The sequence below is a fragment of the Mizuhopecten yessoensis genome, unplaced genomic scaffold (assembly GCF_002113885.1).
Source record: "Mizuhopecten yessoensis strain PY_sf001 unplaced genomic scaffold, ASM211388v2 scaffold10447, whole genome shotgun sequence".
NCBI classification, from domain to species: domain Eukaryota; kingdom Metazoa; phylum Mollusca; class Bivalvia; order Pectinida; family Pectinidae; genus Mizuhopecten; species Mizuhopecten yessoensis.
The window spans coordinates 253341-276990 of NW_018408551.1; the positions used below are offsets into that span (position 1 = coordinate 253341).

General features: G+C 35.3%; 2 protein-coding genes across 3 annotated transcripts; one reads left to right on the plus strand and one right to left on the minus strand.

Moving 5' to 3' along the window:
- Positions 1-547: 547 nt before the first annotated feature.
- LOC110460675 (baculoviral IAP repeat-containing protein 5-like) lies at positions 548-9945 on the minus strand. The gene is made up of 4 exons (XM_021513719.1): positions 9775-9945; positions 4738-4847; positions 2788-2905; positions 548-2408 (listed from the first exon to the last, which is right to left on the minus strand). Exons 1-4 carry the CDS (start codon positions 9871-9873, stop codon positions 2325-2327), a joined length of 411 nt encoding a protein of 136 aa, XP_021369394.1. The 5' UTR covers positions 9874-9945; the 3' UTR covers positions 548-2324.
- Positions 9946-10174: 229 nt separating this feature from the next.
- Positions 10175-21966, plus strand: LOC110460635 (T-complex protein 11-like protein 1). Of its 2 annotated transcripts, none has more exons than XM_021513659.1 (10): positions 10175-10345; positions 11941-12162; positions 12816-12948; positions 14211-14331; positions 15461-15681; positions 16668-16804; positions 17381-17562; positions 20626-20807; positions 21125-21291; positions 21720-21966. In XM_021513659.1, the coding sequence occupies exons 2-10, from the start codon at positions 11985-11987 to the stop codon at positions 21941-21943; spliced, it is 1545 nt and encodes a 514-aa protein (XP_021369334.1). In that variant the 5' UTR covers positions 10175-10345; positions 11941-11984; the 3' UTR covers positions 21944-21966. The 2 variants fall into 2 exon arrangements, with proteins under 2 accessions (XP_021369334.1, XP_021369335.1); XM_021513660.1 differs by having other exon boundaries at positions 10175-10337.
- Positions 21967-23650: the final 1684 nt, after the last annotated feature.

The following is a 23650-nucleotide window of genomic DNA, read 5'->3' on the forward strand; positions in this document are numbered from 1 at the left end:
TGATTTTCATGTTTGGATAATCAGGGACAGTATATAGATATATCCCTGGGATAATGTAGAGAAAATATCGAACTATTTTTGTGGAGGTTTTACCCTTATGTTCTGATGTCTCTTCAGTTTTGTTTTTCATATCAAATTGAGTTATCATTTTATTCTGGTATGATTTTTTTTGTAGTTTATATTGAGCTTATTATATTATTTTTACTAAAAATTGAATTGAAGGAAAGACAAACTCTTCCTAAGATAAGATATCAGGGGCCATAACTCTCATATTAGCAGCTTAATAGGTTAGATGTGTATAAAGCTTCCTTAATAAATAGAGGAGAGGACCAGGTTACAAAACATCAACTGGGATATGATTTGCAACTTTTTTTAAGGTTTACAATTGCAGCCAACTAAAAGGTGGGCAGTGATGTCAGTACCATTAAAATTGGTCCTTCCAGTACAGCAGTGTTACTGACAACATGGCATCCATACGCCGACAACCTAAATTGCAGTATTTCCCGTAACTTATTTTAAGAGGGAAAACTAAATAATTACAACAATATTTTTACATAGATATATTTATTACAACAAAATTAACAAAGTCTACATGTATGACATAATTGAATTTACATAGATGAAATAGACAAGTTGCAAATGTACACATTGTAGTAGGTAAGAATTAATAACAGCCTATTTTTAACTCGTAAAATTAATTATACATTTATTAGTGATAGCCAAGGGGGCATCAGAAATACAGTAGATATCAAATTAAAAAGGATACATTCTCGTATTAAGGTAAACTAATAAAACATCCCTTTTTTCATTTTCAAATTAAATTTAGATTAAAAATTTGGAAATAGGCTTTACATTTTTTTTTCATTACACAAGCTTTTATTCCTGAATTTTAAAGTCATTTCCTCTCAAATTAAGAGATCAACTGCTTCATTTTGTGGATATGTACGAAACACTTTGATTCAAAGGATTCATGCAATGGTACAGAAACATTGTTACATGATCAGAAACTGTAAGCCATTCATGCAGTGAAGACTGGCTCTGATACAGAAACATTGTTGAAGGAAGACTTATCATTAGTTATCAAAATATTCCAAAGTAGATTATCCATAAAAAATAAATGCTTAAGGTATTTACAGTGATATATCATGGCTGCTATCATTGGTAGGGTGCAAGATGAGCATACAAAATGTATTGTATGTTTTTACATTGGCATAGTCAAAAGAGAGAAAAAAAGCAAAAGGGGAGGTTTGAAGAAGAAGAAATGCAGTTGAAAAAAACCAAAACATCAGGAAATAGATAAAGACAATAATAGATAAATGACATAGTACATGTATTTGAATTGAAAACAACATCCTCATCTGAAATCCAGACAAAGTGTAAATCCAGCATACAAATAGAAAAAGCATGAATTTATTGATATATAAAACAATGCATTATTGCATAACTTATAGTAAGTTAAAAATAGCATAGAGCAAGATCATTTCATACCTGTTTTTTCAAAGTTATTAAAATGTTATAATCACACATCTTTACATCATTTTGAACACACAAGTACATTGTACTAAGGATTTATGCTACTGTAACTGTATTGACCCTCTCCTGTCTATAAGTGTTGTTCACTTAAGAAGCTGTATAATTTGGTGACAAATTTTAAAGTTTCCAAAGTTGAATACATTGACAGAACATGAGAAGTTCTGCAATAATTACTTTATAAATAAAAATAAAATAATTTAATACATGTTTTTTTTTTAAAACGTTCAGAATTTGTTAGTTCATTGGTTATTTGCAACAACTTTTCAAAAAGAACTTTTAAGAAAATAAAATAGTTTAATAAACTTTTGATTTAATAATGCAGCTACCTCCCTTTAATAAACCTGACAACAGGGAAAAATATTTGAAAAGAATATTTCACAATCAATTTCTTCAAACGAAACTAAACATTGCATAGGATTGGAAAACACTACAAGTAATGAATTATGAAACATATAATTTTGTTGACTTTATTTTTTGAACTCCTAAATGCAAATAGTAACACGATAGGGAGGACCTGCAGTTAACACCTTTGAACAATCATCAGGCTAGAGTAGATACCAATTCTCAGTTCATCGATGTTTTCATGTTTTATAATTGTAATGTGTATTCCATGAATATACAGAATTGTATATATATAAAAAACAAAAACTTTATTAATACAAAGCCTTTCAGCCTCCATTCACATCAGACCTTTGATTTGAATATATGGAAAGTCTGATATCTTCATTTATTTTCTTGAAGACAGTATCATTATTTATCTCAGAATAACTTAAAATTTACAAAGTTCCACTTTAGGATCGAAATGACTCCAGTGTTGCTTCCACACTTGCAGCACTTTCTTCTACTTCCTTTTTCAGCGAAGCAAACTTTTTTATCTGAAATAATACAAAGAGACTTTGTCAATATGTATTGATTAATATCTATAACCCTGTGTATGTCTGATGGGTGATGATGGTGATAGAATACATGTATACATATTCTGATGATCATTGATTGATTTTTCAAAGATTATTTAACAGATTATGACAATATTTCTTATTCGTAATTGTGATGTCAAATAACATACTAATTATTGTTTAAATCGGTCATTGTTTAATGAATGAAATCTTCAAATACGGTAATAATGAGTATTGGCCCTATCCTATTTATCTCCCCTTGATCACCATCCAGAATGATACATTATCACCAACAGATAGTTTTTTTGACCTTTTGAAATCTTCCACTGTCAGATGACAACAATAACAAAATACAAACCATTCTGTTTTTCTGTATCTGCATTGATAAGCGAATAAATTCCTCCATGGTTAATTTTTCAACAGGTTTGTCCAGGTTCAGGAATAAACAGGACGAAGAATGCTTCCTGTGCTCATCCCTTTGAGAAAAATATATAAAAACAATCATTTGGAATACCTTCATGTTATCTCACACAGGTGAATGTATTTTGCAAATCTAACAAAGTAATGCAACATAATGCAGTAAACAAGAAACATTCCTTAATAAAGATAAGCAACAGAGTTTAATGTATGCAGTTATAAGTATGAAATAACTGCATCTGTGACAATGCTTAAAAGATATGAATAATTTAATTCGACAATATACACACACAAAGATTTAGCCTTAGGAAAACTGTTCACTAACAATATACATGCTGATCGTTCAAAAGATGGCAAGCCGCAACATGTAATTTTGATATTTTTGTGTGTAATATATATGCAGTTTCAAATTTTGTAGAAACTGTATTGTTAGCCAATCAAAAATTAAGTCAGCATTCAGACTGCACTATTTGAGTCAGATCTTAAACATGTCTACTGGAAAATGTGATTAGGTGTACATGTATTCACTGCAATACATGGTAATTTTGTGATGATAAGTTAAAGTTTTTATCATAAAAAAGCAATCTAGTAGAAATGTGTGATTATGAAAGAAATTATCCTTTTTTATCCAAAGGCCTGATATTTTGTGGTCAATCCTTCTCATGCAACCAACTCAATTTAAAAGACTACATGTGTTAAGAGACCAATTTTAATGCTCCCCTTTAAAGTTAATTATTCACTGTTTAATGAACCTGCATTGATCATGAAGAGACCACTTCCATTATGAGACTCAAGGTTGGTCTTTCAATACAGATTTGGCTGTATCACGGTTACATGGGGAAAGAGTATGCTATCAAAATAGTAATACAATAAGCTCTTGATAATTTGTATTTCATTATAATTTATGGAAAAAAATATATGCAAATCAGAAGCAAGCAAAATTTCGTCTGTCAATACATAAATCACGATAATCGGTCTCCACATGTACAAAGAATCTTCCAAGATAAGATCATATTTACATTGTCAGCTATTGTCAAGATGTGGTGGAATTATAATCAGGTTCATCTAGCACAACCATTGAAAAGTTTATGCCTGATATTTCGATGAATTAAGTATGAAACAAAAGAGCGAAAGAAATTCACCAGGTTTAAAGAGAAGGTCCCAGATAAATGAATTAACAATCAAAGCTCATTCTACATAGAAAATCATACAATCAACATTTAAGTGATTAAGTGACAATTGATGCAAGACATCTGAATGGGCCACAGTTGAGTGAGTTGACCACTTCTAAATTGAGATGATGGGTCCAAAGACTTGCATATAACCAGGCACTATTAATACAAAGCATAGCAGAATTTATGTGTTGATTTGTCCTGTCGTACATTTTTAAGTCATCGGATTATTTTATATGCACATTGCACTGGTTGTGCTTGATGAACTGTATTCAAAATATTACAGTCACTAGAATAAAGAATGAACATTGTACCAGTATATTTAACAAGAATACCGCGGGGCAGAACAATAAACACCCGTCGAATGCCATATATAGTGTTATATACTTTCTTACATTGAAATAAATCTGCATCATTCTAAGAGTGGTTAGCCGACATGCTATAAAAAATGTAGGAGAAAATCTCCGGATAAAAAATCAAATGGCAATAACTTTTGCAAAAATTGTTGAATCAAAATTCTTTTAAAGGAGACACAACTTCATATCATGATTATAATGTTTACCAAGTTTCAAAGAGATTGGTAAACAAATGTAGGAGGAGATTGCCAGACAAACAAAAGTTTACGCCGGACGGACAACCCCATACCATAATGCTTTCTGTCAAGTTTGACGGGCGTATAAAAAAGAAATTATATTAAGAAAATGAAAATATGTGTTTACCATGGATTATCACTTCTCTCCCAACCTTCAAGCTCCTTGAAGCATACAAAACATTTGCAGGCATCAGGTGCATCTTTGGTTGGGCAATGGTAGAAACCAGCAGCAGCCATCTGCAATGAAGATAAGATGAAAAATAGAAATTAGTAATTAAATCATGCGTAAATAAGTATTTAAGGTTCCCTTGATATTATTTACTTTGAGGTAAACATATATATCAATCTGAATTTTAACTACAGACCAATCCATTTTTTTGTCATCCCTGTTAGTGCTAAAGTTACCACCTGCAACACTGATATCCAAAATTGCCTTCTTCTAGATGACAAAAACTGATCACATGTTGTAATACTAGTATAGGAAAAGATTACATAGGTAGGCACTGCCTGTTATCTTATCTAATTAAAATTTGTTAAGATGAGAATTCACCAGTTGCTGATCAGCTACATTGATTTGATCACTGAGTTATCACTGAGTTATCACTGGTCATGATTATTTGCCTTTTCTCATTTTTATTTTTAATCCAAACAAAATGAAGAATTATATTTCTATGCTCTATTCATAGCTACTCTAGATCTTTACCTATAGGAAATGGATGTGATACAGAATGCCACCAGCTTTTGTGATGTTTGAAAGAAATTTATATTTATATATCAGCGATTTTGTTTCTCAATAAACTTAATCTCACAGTAAATATTAAAGGGTAAGAGAGGCGGAATTCCAGATATATGTAAAAGGTTGAAAACATAAGTCCAAGTGCCGAAAATGATATAATAAATTAATATTATATCAAAACGATTTTTGGTAAAAGTAGACTGAAACATCTGATACAAATATCATCTTCTTTGTAATGCATGACTTTCTTGGGCCTTTTCCCACAATTTAAGTGTCCCATTTTGGGTATACATATATATACTGGACAGTAAGGTAGCAGTATACGGTAGAGAGGTGTGGCCATGGGTGATATTTTAGTTAAATGACTAACCCCTGTATAATGATATGTAAAAAAAAATATAAAAATAAAACTGTACTAAAATTGGTATAAGCATGATGAAGTGGGCTATGTGAGCTTCACATTTGTAAAAAAGAAAGAAGATTTTTTTTGGTTCGAGAATAAAATTTTGGCCATAATCCGAAAGGGTGCGTACACATGAAAAGCTAGCTTTACAGGAGGTAAAATTTTGACAACAGCACACGACGCAAAATTGCAAAAAATCAAGTTTTACAACTTTACTGGGACCCAGATAATTCTGCAACCAGGTAGGTAATCTTTAATTTCAGACAGAGCTTAGGAAAAAAATTACTACTTGCGGGGGTCAAATTTTGGGTTAAAAATAGCATTTTTTGGCATTTTTTGGTAATTTTTGATGTGGTAACCATGGTTTTCACACAAGTGACATACATAGAAAAAAGAGGTTTATACACTTCTCAGTGCTTTATATGTATTGTAAATGTAATGCAGTTTACAAATATATATACATGTATACATGTGTTGTGTAGGGTAAATCCGCTGTGTTTACATTTCCTGGACATGTGCCTTGTTTATTAGAGTCGGGCCATTTCCACTGTATACTGCTACCATATACACATAGAACTTGATTTTTTCTGAAAAATGCCTTTTTATGCTTGATTCAGCTTCACTTTCATTCATTAATACTTAAAACTACTCAAAAACGCCAAAACCCCGTTACATAGATAGGTCAATATATAGGTTGATAGCCTGTTACCTGTGGATGTATAAAGAGGGGTAACTCGCAGGCACTTGTGAAATTCTGCAATTCATCACATATGTGAAAATTGTGTTATTGGTAAAATTGATACAAACATCAAATAGTTCACAGGCTATCTCCTGATGCATTCATGCTAGATTTCAGTCTGTTTCACTCAGTTCAGCACCCGGTAGCCATGGTTACTAATACATAAAGTTGTTTTTATTGAAAATGGGTAAAATATCTGTTTTCATTCTAATTACACTATTTTAGATGGGTTTTTTCCACTTGATTCAGCATACAGATGAAATAAGCAAAGTCAGTTATGTCAATAAATTTTATTTCCATAATTACAGCTGAAGGAAATCTTTTTTTTCTAGCGAAATATGTTAAATGAACAAATTCTGAGGGTCACTGTCAATTCTAGGCGCGGAAAGTAAATAACGGTTGCTATGATGGCACTTGTCTGATTTTTCAGAATATCTGACATTTCTGTGCTGTTCATCGGTTACGGGAAGTGTGTCTGTTGCTAGTTTGTTGTTGAGATGGGTTTCCAAGTGTTCAATTTTTTGATATCTATGATAGATGCCCATTGATGACGTCATAGTTATGATGACATCACAGTTAGTATGACATCATCAAACAAGACAGTAACATCATAGTATCACTGTACTGTTTGTTTTTCACACGCACATGATCTCAAAGCATCAAATTTCACCCAAAAAGAAATTTTATTCATGAAAACTACAAACCTATTCAAGTTTTTATTTTTCAGATTACCTCCCTTTGTTGGTATTTTGAGAGCAGAATTGGTAAATACACCTGTCAGGAGAATTCATATTACTCGGTCACTATTAAAGTGAGAAAGGAAATGGATACATCGTTGTGTTCATTGTCTCATTTTCCAGACATTTAAAAGGTTTTAATTAAATTTTGGGAAAAAGACAGTTTGTTTGTTTGTTTGATTTTGTTTAACGTCCTATTAACAGCTAAGGTCATTTAAGGACGGCCTCCCCTGTGTGCAAGATGCATGCGTGTAGTGTATGTGTGTGTATTTTGGGAGGCTGCGATATGTTCGTGTTTGTCTCCTTGCATTTTTGTGATAGTGCGGAACTGATGCCGACTTTATAGTGCTACCTCACTGAGACATACTGCCGAAGACACCCAGCAGGACGCCCCAAAAGAAAGTGATGTAGCAGTATACAGTAGAGGGTTGTGGCCATGGGTGATATTTTTGTTAAATGGCTAACCCCTGTATAATGATATGTAAAAAAAATATAAAAATAAAACTGTACTAAAATTGGTATAAGCATGATGAAGTGGGCTATGTGAGCTTCACATTTGTAAAAGAGAGAGAAGATTTTTTTGGTTCGAGAAAAAAAAAAACACATGAAAAGCTAGCTTTAATTTACAGGAGGTAAAATTTTGACAACAGCACACGACGCAAAATTACAAAAAATCAAGTTTTACAACTTTACTGGGACCCAGATAATTCTGCAACCAGGTAGGTAATCTTTAATTTCAGACAGAGCTTAGGAAAAAAATTACTAGTCAAATTTTGGGTGAAAAATAGCATTTTTTGACATTTTTTGGTAATTTTTGATGTGGTAACCATGGTTTTCACACATGTGACATACATAGAAAAAAGAGGTTTATACACTCCTCAGTACTTTATATGTATTGTAAATGTAATGCAGTTTACAAATATATATACATGTATACATGTGTTGTGTAGGGTAAATCCGCTGTGTTTACATTTCCTTGACATGTGCCTTGTTTATCAGAGTCGGGCCATTTCTACTGTATACTGCTACCTAACTCACTGTCATGCAATGCAAAGAAGTATGTTCATGTATGCTAGGGCTGCAACAATACACATTGAATACTTCACAGTACAATACATTTCACAGTATGATGTATGATACCTTATGATTTGGTCCGTACCATATGATACACATATATATTATATCAGGTCAAAAGGTAAACTTCATATTGAATGAATGCAGGATTTTACAGTTTTGACTAGACTAAATTATAACGTATATCATTATTTTTTCATATTATTCCCGATAAGTGATTGGCCAGGAGTGCATCATGTGTCCACCGATAAAAACTGATATTGACTCGGAGCGCATGATTTTTGTTGAAGGACAGTTCTAAAAATAGAATTATGACGTTTCTCCAAACAACGCACTGTCCCACTTCCGAAGCTTTTTTGTTGTGTTTTTTTTTCAGATTGCTTACATCACTATTTTGGAAAATATTAAAACCATTGTAGCCTTTAACTTCGGTCAATACCTGGATTTATCGACTTGAGAAAAGATAAATTGACCGAGGACGCAGTCCGATGTTAAAATTTCTTTTCTCGGTTGATAAATCCAGGTATCGACCTCAGCCATAGGCTATAATTGAATAGTATACATATATAAATGCTGCCAAAATAAAATGTTTGTGTAATATGATTTTAAATACTTCTGCACAGTGGCCAACAACTGAATGGAAAGATTCCAAAACAACAAGTAAACTCTTTTGAGTTAAAAAATGAAAAATAAAATGATAATTTCAGTACTGTTAATTAGTGTATGTATCGCAATACTGGCAAACAAAACAATTTGAAATGATTCATACAAAAGTATCACAATACAATATATCGTTGCAGCCCTATGATATATTCAATTTTCAATTGATGATGCTTTTATGACAATTAAAATGTATATTAGCTTTATTGGCTACATTATTATGATTAAATTAATGGACAGCTATATAGCTTAGGCTAAAGGCTAGAATAATCACAAAAACAAAACTGTCTTAATGTACGTGCCATGCGCTGCTATTCATTTATTAGGATATCATTTTCAAAAATTAATCAGAATGTTCTCTGAAATATTTGAACTCATGATCATGTGCAGGGACGTATACTGTCCCTGTCATGTGTAACAGGAAAAAGATTGAATAGTGTGATTTCTCCAGGGATTGAACCTGCGACCACAGACTTCCTAGTCAGACGCTCTACCACCGAGCTAAAGAGAAATTCCCATTAATCTAGAAGGCGTAATCCTGTGAACAATCAAAATCTGCCACAAACTTATAATTTAAAGCTTATAAAAAATATTTAGCCAAAATACCAATTCGTCCCTTTCAGAATACAGTTACAAATGTTCAAGGGACTAAATGACCCTACGAGTATTTCGCGTTCTATTTATAGAGCCAAATGCACATCAACTCGTTATAGTAAAAAAATAGGGGATGGTGTCTATTTGCGAAAAATGCACAACCGGAAAATGGGGGCGAGGGGGGGGGGCATATCATTCATTCGTCTACATATAGCAATTACCTTTGCCGGAGAACAACTTCCTGTCTTAAATGGCCATTTCTTGAAAGAATTGAACCTTTCATCTTCCGTGTGCATAAAATACTCTTGATCGTCTCCCATAATTACGTTTGCAGGTATATGTTATCTTAGAACTTTCAAATAAAGCGCTCTTCTAAAAATCCGGATATTACATTATCATTCTAAATTTAAAAATGGATCATAATTCCGGAAATCATTTCATCATCATTTTCCATTTCGCTTGTGATACATTTTATATGCATCAAAGTATAAATTGTATTACTGTAATGTATGGTAGAATGTTGTGCTCATGCATTCAAAAGAACTGATTATGTAATCAATATAAGAGGATATACTTAAAAAAATTACACACACAGATTAATGAGATTGTTTCCGCTTCCACTTTTAGATGCATTATGTCATTTCCGTAAACAAAGAAAGTCTGTCATTGAGATTTATCTACGTTGTTCTAGACACTTCTGAAAAAACCTGACACACCATTTTTAACTTGCTGATGAGTAACATCAATCATTTCATCAACAGCAAGAGCGCACAGTAGACGACTGGTTAGTTGGTAAGATTTTGATAGTTTGCAATGGATGAAGTGCAGAAAAGTATTACTCAGGATTGTATCACCTGTTAGCTATAGTTAGTCATCATTCTATTAAAGGTTAGATTATTGGCTATGTGGTTTTATTGTCTTTTCTTACATCATTTAACAACATACAGATAAAAATCGAAAATATGTTTTTGTCCTTTGATAGTTTTCATTTTTATATAAAGTCTTCTTGGTTGAGAAAGGGCAGGTCCAGTACACTCTGCAGATTGAGCTATATATATATAAAGTTATAGCTGTAAAAACCTATAATAGCTCTATTGACCTATCTGATATAGGTCTTTTGTTGAGCTATTTTCATGTGATTTCCTTTTTTAAGGAAAACGAAAGTCGCTTTTAAAAGAAGATTTTATCATTAGGTAGATAACAAAAAACATTAAATATAAGCATTCTTTTTAAAAAAAGAAAATAAAAATGAAAAATGAAAATAAACATCTAAATGTATGCTTTTAGTAGTCAACATTAACCATAAACCTTATTGTTTTATGCGACTTTCCTTTAATTTAATGAAAATTGAAATCTGAGAAAAATATAGGTCAATACAGCTATAATTTACAGGTGAATATAGCTATAAAGGTCTTTATAGCTATATAGCTCAAACGGCAGAGTGTACTGGACCTGAAGGGATAGAAGGGTACAAGTTTTCTCCTATCAAGGGCCCATATATATATACACACTGGAAAATGTTGAAACATAACTGATATGATTGTATCAAGTACAAAGAACACCAATATCTTAAAAGAATCATCGTGTATAATTATGGTAATATGGCAAAGCCTGAAAAGAGCATACTATAGACAGTTATATATTCTTATTTATTTAGAATTTTACATCTTAGATGATTTATTCATATACAATACACAGTGCCATATTGTAGTATTGTAAATATTCAAAATATCTACATCTAACTGTTACATCTTCCACTGCCTGTCAATCATTTAACCGTTGAAAAGTTACATAGATTGTAATGTTATAGTATGCTGCATGTTATATCACTTATATGATATGAACTTGTTATTTGTTCATTTTATCAAACTTTAAGAAGATATAGGAAAATAACACATCAATTCTAAATTCTAAAATTTGTTTGTACTGTGTTTTATTATGTTCCATGGCAATGAGAGATCTGTCTCTCAATGAGACCAATTGATAACATGAACTGCATTAGTTCTGTTCTGTATTTTATTTTGTAATGGTAGCCTTGCTGTTTTAAGATGAAGGATCTTTTATGGTTTTGGTGCCAATACCATAAGCAGGTCAGTGATAATAGCATGTTTACTGGAATCCAACAAATGTTACAATTAAGACATAATGTTTATTTAGTATTGATTTTTTGATTGAGAGAGCACATGCATATATGCACTGGCTTAATTAATCCAGAATTGTTGAGTATGGACTAAAAGTTTATGCTTTACTTCCTTAACCTATAGCTGGTGGATAGTGGTATATTCCTGGTTATAATATTGTCAGTAAAATACAAAGTTTACTCTTTAAAAAAAAAAGATTTATATGTTTAGTTCATTGTATATATTTTTTATATTTTTTTTTATTAGAAATCGTAAATAGCCTCCCTTGTGCTGATCAAGAGAGAAGAAGGATGGCAGAGAAGGGAGACAAGGATGAGTTGGATTTCCCCTTGGGTGGAGTTACATCAGATAATGAGGATGAGCTTAATTCCTCCATGGCAAGCACTGGGAGTGAGGAAGGACACGATATAAAAAAGAGACGAACACAAACTCCCAGTCCGCGCAGGGCTTCACCATTTTCAGTTCCAGGTAAAAGATATTCATTGTAAACTGTATAAATTCATGATCATTGATTAAGTTTGGTAGTCTCATGTCAACTGCTATTTGATGGTTGTGCTTTATGTTGAAAAGGGTAAATAGAGGGAAGGCAATTTTATTGACTGATTAAAAATAACTAGCAACTATACTTTGAGAAAACTGAACTTGTACTATATAGTGACATATATAGCAGCCTGGTAAAATACTAGACGCTTCCTAGTCCTACTAACTTGGCTAGGGATTATTTCGCTGTAGCTCAGTTGATAGAATGTCAGAGGAGTAAACCAGAGATCGCTAATTTGAGCCTTTGCGAAACATTGCTTTGACAAATATTGAATTCAGTTATATTGCTATTGTGATAGGGACAAAGGATATGTTAAAAAAAAAACTCAGCTTATCTCTCACGAGCATTTCTGTTAACCATGGAAACTCTGGTCAAGTACTTTCCTGTAGGGGGAGTTGTTGTCACTCTGGAAAAAAACTAGCCACTTCCTACCAACTCGGGAGAGCATCAGAGTAATAAACCAGAAGTCTTTGGTTCAGCTCCTATCGGAATCCTTGAAAAAGTTATTACCAGCGTCTTACATAAGCTACATGTATAATTATTGCTGCGGTTAGGTATATATAATGAAATAATTTTACAGCCTCACCACCTCAGTTCATGACAATGGAAGAACTCATCAAGGCGACTGCTGGGGTTAAGAATATGAGCCTTGCTCATGAGATAGCAGTGGATGCAAATTTCAAGATTGCTCCTGCAGAAAAGGATCCTAAAAGGTGAAATATTTAGAGGATATCTATTGAATGTCTGGTTTTCAAAATTTTATTATTTCATCATAATGTTATGATCGATGCTTGACACATTTTTATTTCAAGAAGATCTTGGCTCTCTTAAATATTCAAAATAAATTTTGACCGGAATCAGCCTTTACTTAAGTTTCCTTGGGGCAATTTTAGGACAAAGTCCAAATTCAAGAACAAAAATTGAGGTTAAAGTTAGGTCAGATGGTTCTCATCCAGGGCATAATTTTTCAAATGATTAAAATATTACTGAGATTGTACAGACATGCCATTTATAGGTTATGTGTAAATGGGCTTTCAAAGGACCCTCACTTCAAAATCAAGATAACAAACTGACATAAAATAACAAGGACTGACTGGTAGAGGTGTTCTGATCACTCAATCTGTGTATTGATCACCAGTGCAGTACACTTATTAGTTATAAGTGTGTAAAATGCCATACTTTTGAAGACAAATTTTTGAGATGCTTACGGTAAAAAGATGTTAAAGGGTGAGAAAAATTGACAAAAAAATGTTTGCTTTACAATTGTTAAAATGTATTAAGATATTTTAAAATTATCTCCAGCTATCATTTGGAAAAGACTCTTTAAGATATACAACCCAAATAAAGAGTTTTCCTCAGAAATGTAACAGGTCCACCGTGACAGATCGATCGGTCCCAATCTGTATAAAGGCAAGCCAAAAATCACATTAAATTATAAAATATAGTCCTTAATTTGGGTGAGAGTTTTAGATGTACATTAAAAAAACCAAAAACCATTATGATTGATACTTAACAATCAAGAGTATTTATCTACAGAAAGGTGTGTGTGTGTGTGGGGGGTCAACTAAAACTATAAAACCTGCTGTAAAAAATATACATTGTTATCAGTCTAATCTGAGACCGTAATTCGGTCTGTTTGTACACTGACATTGTCAGAACCACTTTCTTGGCTAGTTTAGTTTGGACAAAAATCCAGACTGGACAGAGGGCAGTTTATACAGAATGTACTGTATATATATGGACTTCGAAGATCAAACATTCTTGCATCCATTGTTAGGAGTAGACTGAATGTGATGATAACATACTATTTTCAGTTTAGGTTCTTTCAAGCTTAATATGATGTAGTTGTAATGTGTATTTTTTTCTAAGAATTTCTTGTGTGTATCTTTCATACTAGCTAGCTGCTTAAATTATTTTTTGAAAAGTTTTATGGTTCAGTTTTGTTTTTGAAAATTATGCCTTTTATCTTATACAGTTTTGAAAAGCAAGTGGAAGTTATAATGCACAAGGCGTTTTGGGACGTGTTCCTGGAAAATATCAACCAAGATCCTCCTAACTACAATCATGCTTTAGTCCTTATTGGGGACGTTCAGAAGGTAAGTGATTTAATATGAAGCACTGGTGAGCCAGCTGTATTTCCATTGTATAATGTATTGATTAATTGATGAAGACTGTGTCTGCTGTATATACACTGTCTTACTGTATTATATTTTAACGTGGTATAATTTGGTGAATGGGTGACTACAATGCTGTAAGTGAAACAAGCTACTGGTAGATTCCAAGAATATGTTTAGTTCCACTTTCCTTTAAATGAGACCAGGGTTTTACAAACCTTGGCCAACTCTATGGAATATAAAGTTGTTTTTTCATCACCAGTCTTACATAGCTAGCAGTATTTCTGGGTTTTAGTTTCCAAGGTTTAGATTTTATTGTGGAACTTTGTAACAACTACTGATATTACCCAAATCATTGTTGTACAGTGTAACCTTTTATATACATTTTAAGATTTTATCAATGAAAATCTCAACACCAAACAACAGCAGGTCTAGTTAGGTTTCAGTGGCCTATCAAGGGGTTATTGATAGTTTACTAGCAGGGAGTAATCCTCAGCTGGTAGTACATTATACATGATCTAGAATAAATTATGTCAATGTTTCTGTCAATGAAATGTTGTTGTTTCCTATAACATTGGTTATGCACTGTAGAAAAAAATGAGTTGCAATTATTATTATAACAGTTACCAGGTAATTATGTTCTTTTAACAATGTGTGCATTCCTGGTGTACCAGCTTTCAGAAATTTACACTAACGGTTGCAGTAGCAACAGCTGGTGTTGCCAGGTTACACAAATACCGGTAGTTACATTAACAACTGTGTCATATATAAGGCTACATATAAGTTAACACCACTGGTTGTTACGGTATACAAATTGGCCCATTATTTAGCATGACTTTGGTCGCTATTACCAATACATTGTCTATAAACTAATCGCACTTCAAGGTCTGACCTTTCTGCAGATGTATGACATTATGATGATGAAATTACACAAAAATTGTTTGAAGTTATAGACTCATTTTGCAAAGTATTTAGGATTATGTTTATGCATTGTTATTCTTCAAAAAGATCATTGAACTATATGCTGACTGATCAGATGTTAAATGTTTTCAGGGCAGAAGAAAATATTGTGTATGTTGTGATTAAAATGTAGTGTTTTATATTCCTACAGCAACTGTTTTCAGTCATACTGCCAAACCAGGTACGACTGAAAGCCCAGATTACCGAGGTCCTTGACTTGGACCTGATCAAACAAAAGATGGAGAATGATGCATTTGATCTCTTCTATTATTCCAACTATGTTATCAACATCATGGCTAAACTGTGTTCTCCAGAACGAGATGAGAAAGTGGCACATCTACGAGAGATAAAAGAACCAGTACCATTGTTTAAGTGAGTACTGTGAATGAAATGGGGATGAAAGAACTTCATATACAGTGTTACCAGACCTATTTATTAACTCTTTAGGGCATTAAACATTACTACTAGTGATTTGCTTGTGAGCCTTACCTTTGTGAGTTGTCTCCCTTAAACTATATGCCAGCTTGAACAAACTTCTGCATCGTATTGACAGGCTGTGAATCTCAATTATTTATCACTGGCTATTGAGACATAAATGAGGTACCTATACATGCAATGTTTTACAGAGAGGAGGTATATTTGACTTGTTTATACAATAGTGTTATTTGAGATACCTGTATGTTGGTTTGTTACACGGGAGAAGGGAGAGTTGTATACACCTAGCTGTTTGAGATGTTTTCATGTTTTATTTAAGGAAAACAGTTACATCTGAGACTTGTTTGGTAGGTTGGAGGGATATTTGGGATACCTGTATTTACATTTTTCATGTGTAAGTAAGGGGATATATGTACATTGTACCAGATATATAAGATTTGATCTGCATGGTTATGAGATATTTTAGGGCTATATTTCATATTTATGAGACTTATTTTGTATAATAGTTATTTGTGGTATATATTGTATGATAGGGAGTTATTTGTGGTATATATTGTATGATAGGGAGATTATATAAACAAGACTTGTTTTGTGTGCTAGGAAACTGCTTGAGGTATGTGTTGTGTGTACATCTTACTCTGTTTTTGTGTTAGGGAGATCTGCTGTAGTATTAAGTATAAAATAGACTTGTTCTGTATAATAATGGGGTATTTGGGATATTTTGTTTTGCCATAAGGCAGTTTATAATATGTGGCTTTGATTCTTTTGTAAGGAAATATTTGAGGTAATTGTTGTACTGTAAGAAGATAAATGAGGCTTGTTTTATTTTGAGGGAGATATTTGATGTAGTTAATGTATAAGGACATTACTATATGGATATATTTGTGTGTAAGGAGACATTTGAGACTTGTTTTATTTTGTAGGGAGATATTTCAGGTGCTGGACCTGATGAAGATGGATATGGCTAACTTTACAATCCAACAGATAAGACCATACTTACAACAACAGTCAGTGGAGTATGAACGTACTAAGTTCCAGCAGTTCATCAAAACACAGCAGGGTAAACATACTGTTGTTGGTCATGTCCTCTTTGATGTTAATGTTGATATTTTATCTCTACTTCTGACTAGTTGTTCAATTATAAACTAACTGATATTGTATTTAGTTCTACTTTTACAAATATTAGTGTCATTACATCCAAGCCTCAATAAGAATATTTCATACCTTGCTAACAATGGTATCTGTCATTTAAGAAAAATGAAAGTGATATATAAACCAAATTTTGCATGGTTAATATCTATTTCTACCATAGCCCCTCAACACAACCAAGATTACAAAGGACTGTAGCATGATCCTTAAGCTTGCATCCTGTATAATGCAGCTCTCTAAATCTGGTTTTCTATATCAAATTTTAAGATATAATAACTGGAATAAGATAGGATAAACATCAGTCACTTGTTCTGGAACCTGTTTTTAATCTATATCAGACTAGTTTAGTTTGGTTTTATAGGTGTAAACATGCCATTAACAGCCAAGGTCATCTAAAGACATGTATATTAGACTGATGTTATTGAGCTGATCACATTGAATTAACACGTCAATGATTTCAGATAATAGGATATTGTTTGTGTTTTAGATGCTGGAATAGACGGTCTTGAGTTGACCAAACTATGGCTCAAGGGGTGTTTTGATGAACTGACCGATGAGGCAAACACTGACCAACAAGCCGGTGCTACTCCAAGTCTGACTCCAGCATCTGTACTGAATGAGGCTTACATGGAGCTGTTAAACTGGGACAGGCAGAAACTGTATCCAGAGGTGAGGCTTATAGCTGAGTGAGGGAAGGGAGCTCCAGTGGTGAGTAATAGATGGTAGGGCAGGGGCATTCTACACAGAGGTGAGACTTATAGATGTATGGAGAGGGGTATTCTACACAGAGGTGAGACTTATAGATGTATGGGGAGGGGCATTCTACACAGAGGTGAGACTTATAGATGTATGGAGAGGGGATTCTACAGAGGTGAGACTTATAGATGGTGGGGGAGGGGCATTCTACACAGAGGTGAGACTTATAGATGATGGGGGAGGGGCATTCTACACAGAGGTGAGACTTATAGATGGTAGGGCAGGGGCATTCTACATAGAGGTGAGGCTAATAGATGGTGGGGGAGGGGCATTATACACAGAGGTGAGACTTATAGATGGTGGGGGAGGGGCATGCTACACAGAGGTGAGACTTATAGATGTATGGAGAGGGGATTCTACAGAGGTGAGACTTATAGATGGTGGGGGAGGGGCATTCTACACAGAGGGGAGACTTATAGATGGTAGGGCAGGGGCATTCTACATAGAGGTGAGACTAATAGATGTATGGAGAGGGGTATTCTACAGAGGTGAGACTTATAGATGGGGGGGGAGGGGCATTCTACACAGAGGTGAGACTTATAGATGATGGGGGAGGGGCATTCTACACAGAGGTGAGACTTATAGATGATGGGGGAGGGGCATTCTACACAGAGGTGAGACTTATTGATGTATGGAGAGGGGTATTCTACAGAGGTGAGACTTATAGATGGGGGGGGAGGGGCATTCTACACAGAGGTGAGACTTATTGATGTATGGAGAGGGGTATTCTACAGAGGTGAGACTTATAGATGGTGGGGGAGGGGCATTATACACAGAGGTGAGACTTATAGATGGTGGGGGAGGGGCATTATACACAGAGGTGAGACTTATAGATGGTGGGGGAGGGGCATTCTACACAGAGGTGAGACTTATAGATGGTAGGGCAGGGGCATTCTACATAGAGGTGAGACTAATAGATGGTGGGGGAGGGGCATTATACACAGAGGTGAGACTTATAGATGTACGGAGAGGGGTATTCTACAGAGGTGACACTTATAGATGTACGGATAGGGGTATTCTTCACAGAGGTGAGACTTATAGATGGCGACAGGCATTCTACACAGAGGTGATACTTACATATAGTGGGGGAGGGGCATTCAACACATAGGTGAGAATTATAGATGGTGGGGGCGGGGTATTCTACACAGAGTTGATACTTATAGATGGTTGGGGAGGGGCATTATACACAGAGGTGATAATTATAGATGATGGGGAGTGGTATTCTACACAGAGGTGAGACTTATAGATGGTGGGGGCGGTGTATTTTACACAGAGTTGATACTTATAGATGGTTTGGGAGGGGTATTCTACAACGAGGTGAGACTTATAGATGGTGGGGGAGGGGCATTCTACACAGAGGGGAGACTTATAGATGGGGGGGGACAGGCATTCTACACAGAGGTGATACATACAGATGGTGGGGGCGGGGTATTCTACACAGAGTTGATCCTTACAGATGGTTGGGGAGGGGCATTCTACACAGAGGTAAGACTTATAGATGGTAGGGCAGGGGCATTCTACACAGAGGTGATACGTACAGATGGTGGGGGCGGGGCATTCTACACAGAGTTGATACTTACAGATGGTTGGGGAGGGGCATTCTACACAGAGGTGCGAATTATAGATGGTGGGGGAGGGGCATTATACACAGAGGTGAGACTTATAGATGGTGGGGGACAGGCATTCTACACAGAGGTGATACTTACAGATGGTGGGGGCGGGGTATTCTACACAGAGTTGATACTTACAGATGGTTGGGGAGGGGCATTCTACACAGAGGTGAGAATTATAGATGGTGGGGGAGGGGCATTATACACAGAGACGAGACTTATAGATGGTGGGGGAGGGGCATTCAACACAGAGGTGATACTTACAGAAAGTGGGAGAGGGACATTCTACACAGAGGTGATACTTACAGAAAGTTGGGGAGGGGCATTCAACACAGAGGTGAGAATTATAGATGGTTGGGTGGGGTATTCTACACAGAGGTGAGACTTATAGATGGTTGGGGAGGGGCATTCTACACAGAGGTGAGACTTATAGATGGTGGGGGACAGGCATTCAACACAGAGGTGATACTTACAGAAAGTGGGGGAGGGGCATTCAACACAGAGGTGATACTTACAGAAAGTGGGGGAGGGGCATTCAACACAGAGGTGATACTTACAGAAAGTGGGGGAGGGGCATTCAACACAGAGGTGATACTTACAGAAAGTGGGGGAGGGGCATTCAACACAGAGGTGATACTTACAGAAAGTGGGGGAGGGGCATTCAACACAGAGGTGATACTTACAGAAAGTGGGGGAGGGGCATTCAACACAGAGGTGATACTTACAGAAAGTGGGGGAGGGGCATTCAACACAGAGGTGATACTTACAGAAAGTGGGGGAGGGGCATTCAACACAGAGGTGATACTTACAGAAAGTGGGGGAGGTGCATTCAACACAGAGGTGAGAATTATAGATGGTGGGGGCGGGGTACTCTACACAGAGGTGATATTTATAGATGATGAGGGAGGGGTATTCTACAAAGAGGTGAGACTTATAGATGGTGGGGAAGGGGCATTCTACACAGAGTTGATATTTGTAGATGGTGGGGGAGGGGCATTATTCACGGAGACGAGACTTATAGATGGTGGGGGAGGGGCAATCTGCACAGGAGTGAGACTTATAGATAATGAGGAGGGGCTTTCTACACAGAGGTGGGACTTACAGATTGAGGGGGAGGGGTTTCTACATATAGGTGAGGATTTACTTTGTAAATAGCTTTGTAGTTCTTCCATCATACAGATAATGGATAATGTTATAAACAGTTGAAAGTGAAGTTATTAGACTTTGTGTGGTTGATATCAGGCCTTCTATAAACTATAAAGACACAGGGTTGTTATCTTTATAATATCATTTACAGTACATACCAGGTAGTACATCTCACAATTTCTCAGTTGTGAAAACTGATAATGTTATGTTTTTGTTGCAGACACTTGTGATGGACCAGAGTCGGTTTACTGACCTCCAGGACAAGACGAGTCGGCTAACCCTAGTGGCCTCAATACTGCTTGTGACCTATAATACTGTGGGCGCAGCTATCGCAGGTGTACAGACCTTTAAGGAGAAACTCAAGTCTGAGATCTGTGTGATACTGGACGGTGTGGCAGACAGGTGAGTTTTACAAATGAACTAAACTCTCATTACACTAACCTTTGATTTTCTTAGCCTACCAAGAATTGGATCTATGATGGAATATCATCCTGTCTGTCTATTGACAAGCTTGTCTAGCTGATCGTTTGCTTTGTTTACGTTACATCAGTCATATCTGTCTCTTGATTTTGGGTTGTTGTTTATAGGTTGGAAAGTAAGATAAACAACGTAGCTGTAGAGGAGAAAATATAATTTAAGATATATGAATTTGTGCCAGTAACTGTAGCTATGCACACAATTTTTCATGACTTAACCCTTTTGACTGTTAAACATTCCAGTGACCTGAGTGAAAAGATGACCAATGTAGCCGAGCAAATCAACAAGTCAGTGCGAGAGTACATGCCAGAACATGGCTTTAAGGAATGGGGGACTGACCAGCAGACACTGATGACCGGTCAGATTAAACAAGTGTGTAGCCAAGAACACCCAGTCTACAAACTAGTGGGTAAGTGTAGCCTACCATCTACTGACTGTACACTGGTATTTATTTCTACAGCTGTTAGTCTCTAACCACTGATCAGAGCGAGCCTACTGGTTCGGTGATAATTTTGTCTGTCTGTATAATTTCATGCGTATGTCATATCTCTTGCAAATCTGAAAATATCTTGATGAAACTTTGTAAAACTTTCCCTTTGATGCAATGCCATATCCTACACATTGTGTTTTTAACAAGGAATGTGAAACTTCTAATATTACATCCTCATGTATATCTTGTACATTCATATGATTTTGTAGAAATATAATTATATTAAATATTTTTTTCATTTTATATCTCAAGAGAATTAACTACCCTTCACCACCCCTTCTCAAGCAAAAACAAAAAACAAAAAATTGTATGAAAATTTTCCAAAAGTTATGTTTTTATAATTCCAGCTAAGAGGTTAAAAGAATTTATCAAACAGATCATTTCCAAGAAGCACACACAACCATTACAGATGCCTGTGGGGTTCTCTGTGGTGGAAGCAGAGCTGGGCCAGGTATGTGGTCAGTTCTTGCGTCTTATCTCCCACAACCGGTCAGTGTTCTTTGCGTATTACTCGGACATCATAAACACTCTGCTACAGTGGAAGACGGAGGATTTGTCTCCTCGGGGGTGAAGTGTCATTCTGGATCACAGACTTTTGACGTTAGGGGATAGTTATTGTATCCTCAAGGGTTGCGATGCGAACTCCTGATCCCGAGAGAAATTCTGTCTCGTAATAATCCTAGTGAGAAAGGCCATGTCTCATATGGGGTTAAATTGCAAAATTCTGATTCTGGAAGACAGTATATTTTTGTGTGCCTGGCCTGGTTTCTCTGCTGTGGATATGACCACAGATAAAATATTTGTGATTCAAGAGAACCTAGAAACGTGGAACTACAGACTCCTGATCAGGACGTCATTACCTAGAAACGTGGAACTACAGATTCCTGATCAGGACGTCATTACCTAGAAATGTCGAACTACAGACTCCTGATCAGGACTTCATTACCTAGAAACGTGGAACTACAGACTTCTGATCAGGACGTCATTACCTAGAAACGTGGAACTACAGACTCCTGATCAGGACGTCATTACCTAGAAATGTCGAACTACAGACTCCTGATCAGGACGTCATTACCTAGAAATGTTGAAGTGGACTAACATACTGCTGATTCTTATTGAATCAATGAGGGGTACAGCCACAGGATACATATTCATTACTCATCACCCCTATGTTGCACCAATCACTACATTACTAGGGGATGCATAGAGTGAAAATTTGATTGAAGTGTAACATTTTAATATTGTGAATGAATGAAATATCTCGTAATCTGTGATTAAGCCAGCAGACAACTTGTACTTTTTGTGCAAGATTACATTAGAACAACTGCCAAATTTCCTCTGTATTGTAGAAATCTTATGATACAAAAATACATGTAGCTTATTCCTAAAACAGGGACTGGCGCTTTTTGTTAGGTTAACTTGATCAATGTTTCCTATTGAAATATTACAAAAATATTGTGAATTAATGTCAAAACCTATGTACCAGTACTGTTTGTGATAGTATAGCTGGTAAGAATGTTCTCCTATAGAGGGGTTAGTGGTATTATAAGGCACTATTATAAGGAATTTCTGTATACTCCTGGTTGCTACTGTAACTGTGTATACAAATCACCTCTATATTACTCATTCACAAACTGATCTCAACCATATAACCTGGACTTCAGTTTCATTCCAGTAGTTTATAGTGGTATTTAGTACATCTGATGGATTGTATGGCCATCGGACACTATTTCAGTCACAATTTGGTCATGATGAATAATTATGATATGTTTGAATTAATATATACGATGAGTAATTTGTTCTCTTTGTTTCTGCTTAAAAAGAGTCATCTTGTTGCATGTAAAACATACTGTAGTGTTTCGTCCAACTGATTGTCACTTTGACAATGTTTAAACATAGTTGGTATTACAACATTGAAAATATGCTTCCTAATAAGTATGGCTAAATTTATTTTATATTATTTAACAGGGTAGATATTACAAAATTGACAAGGCCCCACCTCTGTATCAGAATGAACTGAAAATGTGACAAAATGTAGCAGAATGAATTTGGGGTTGAAGAGTTTCACATGTTATATTGGAAAACGTTTTGTTTCAAAATAGACACTGTCTGATAATTTTTAGTTCAAGCCATATTGCCTTTCCATATATTGTACAATATTTGTGTATTTACTAGGTAATGTCCCTATTGACATGGATATCCCCAGGAGTTAGCTCCCTTACATGTGACTTGCCTACATACTGAAAGAGCAGATATACAATGGAACATTCATATCTTG

What these genes read in the sequence shown, in the direction of transcription:
- LOC110460675 (XM_021513719.1), bottom strand. Translation starts at nt 9,873, where the DNA reads ATGGGAGACGATCAAGAGTATTTTATGCACACGGAAGATGAAAGGTTC. An exon ending in GAAGTTGTTCTCCGGCAAAG is followed by an intron (nt 4,848 to 9,774) that starts GTAATTGCTATA and finishes TCTTCATTGCAG; the next exon opens with ATGGCTGCTGCTGGTTTCTA. An exon ending in GAGAGAAGTGATAATCCATG is followed by an intron (nt 2,906 to 4,737) that starts GTAAACACATAT and finishes TTTTTCTCAAAG; the next exon opens with GGATGAGCACAGGAAGCATT.
- LOC110460635 (XM_021513659.1), top strand. Translation starts at nt 11,985, where the DNA reads ATGGCAGAGAAGGGAGACAAGGATGAGTTGGATTTCCCCTTGGGTGGA. An exon ending in TTCACCATTTTCAGTTCCAG is followed by an intron (nt 12,163 to 12,815) that starts GTAAAAGATATT and finishes ATAATTTTACAG; the next exon opens with CCTCACCACCTCAGTTCATG. An exon ending in GAACCAGTACCATTGTTTAA is followed by an intron (nt 15,682 to 16,667) that starts GTGAGTACTGTG and finishes TTTATTTTGTAG; the next exon opens with GGAGATATTTCAGGTGCTGG.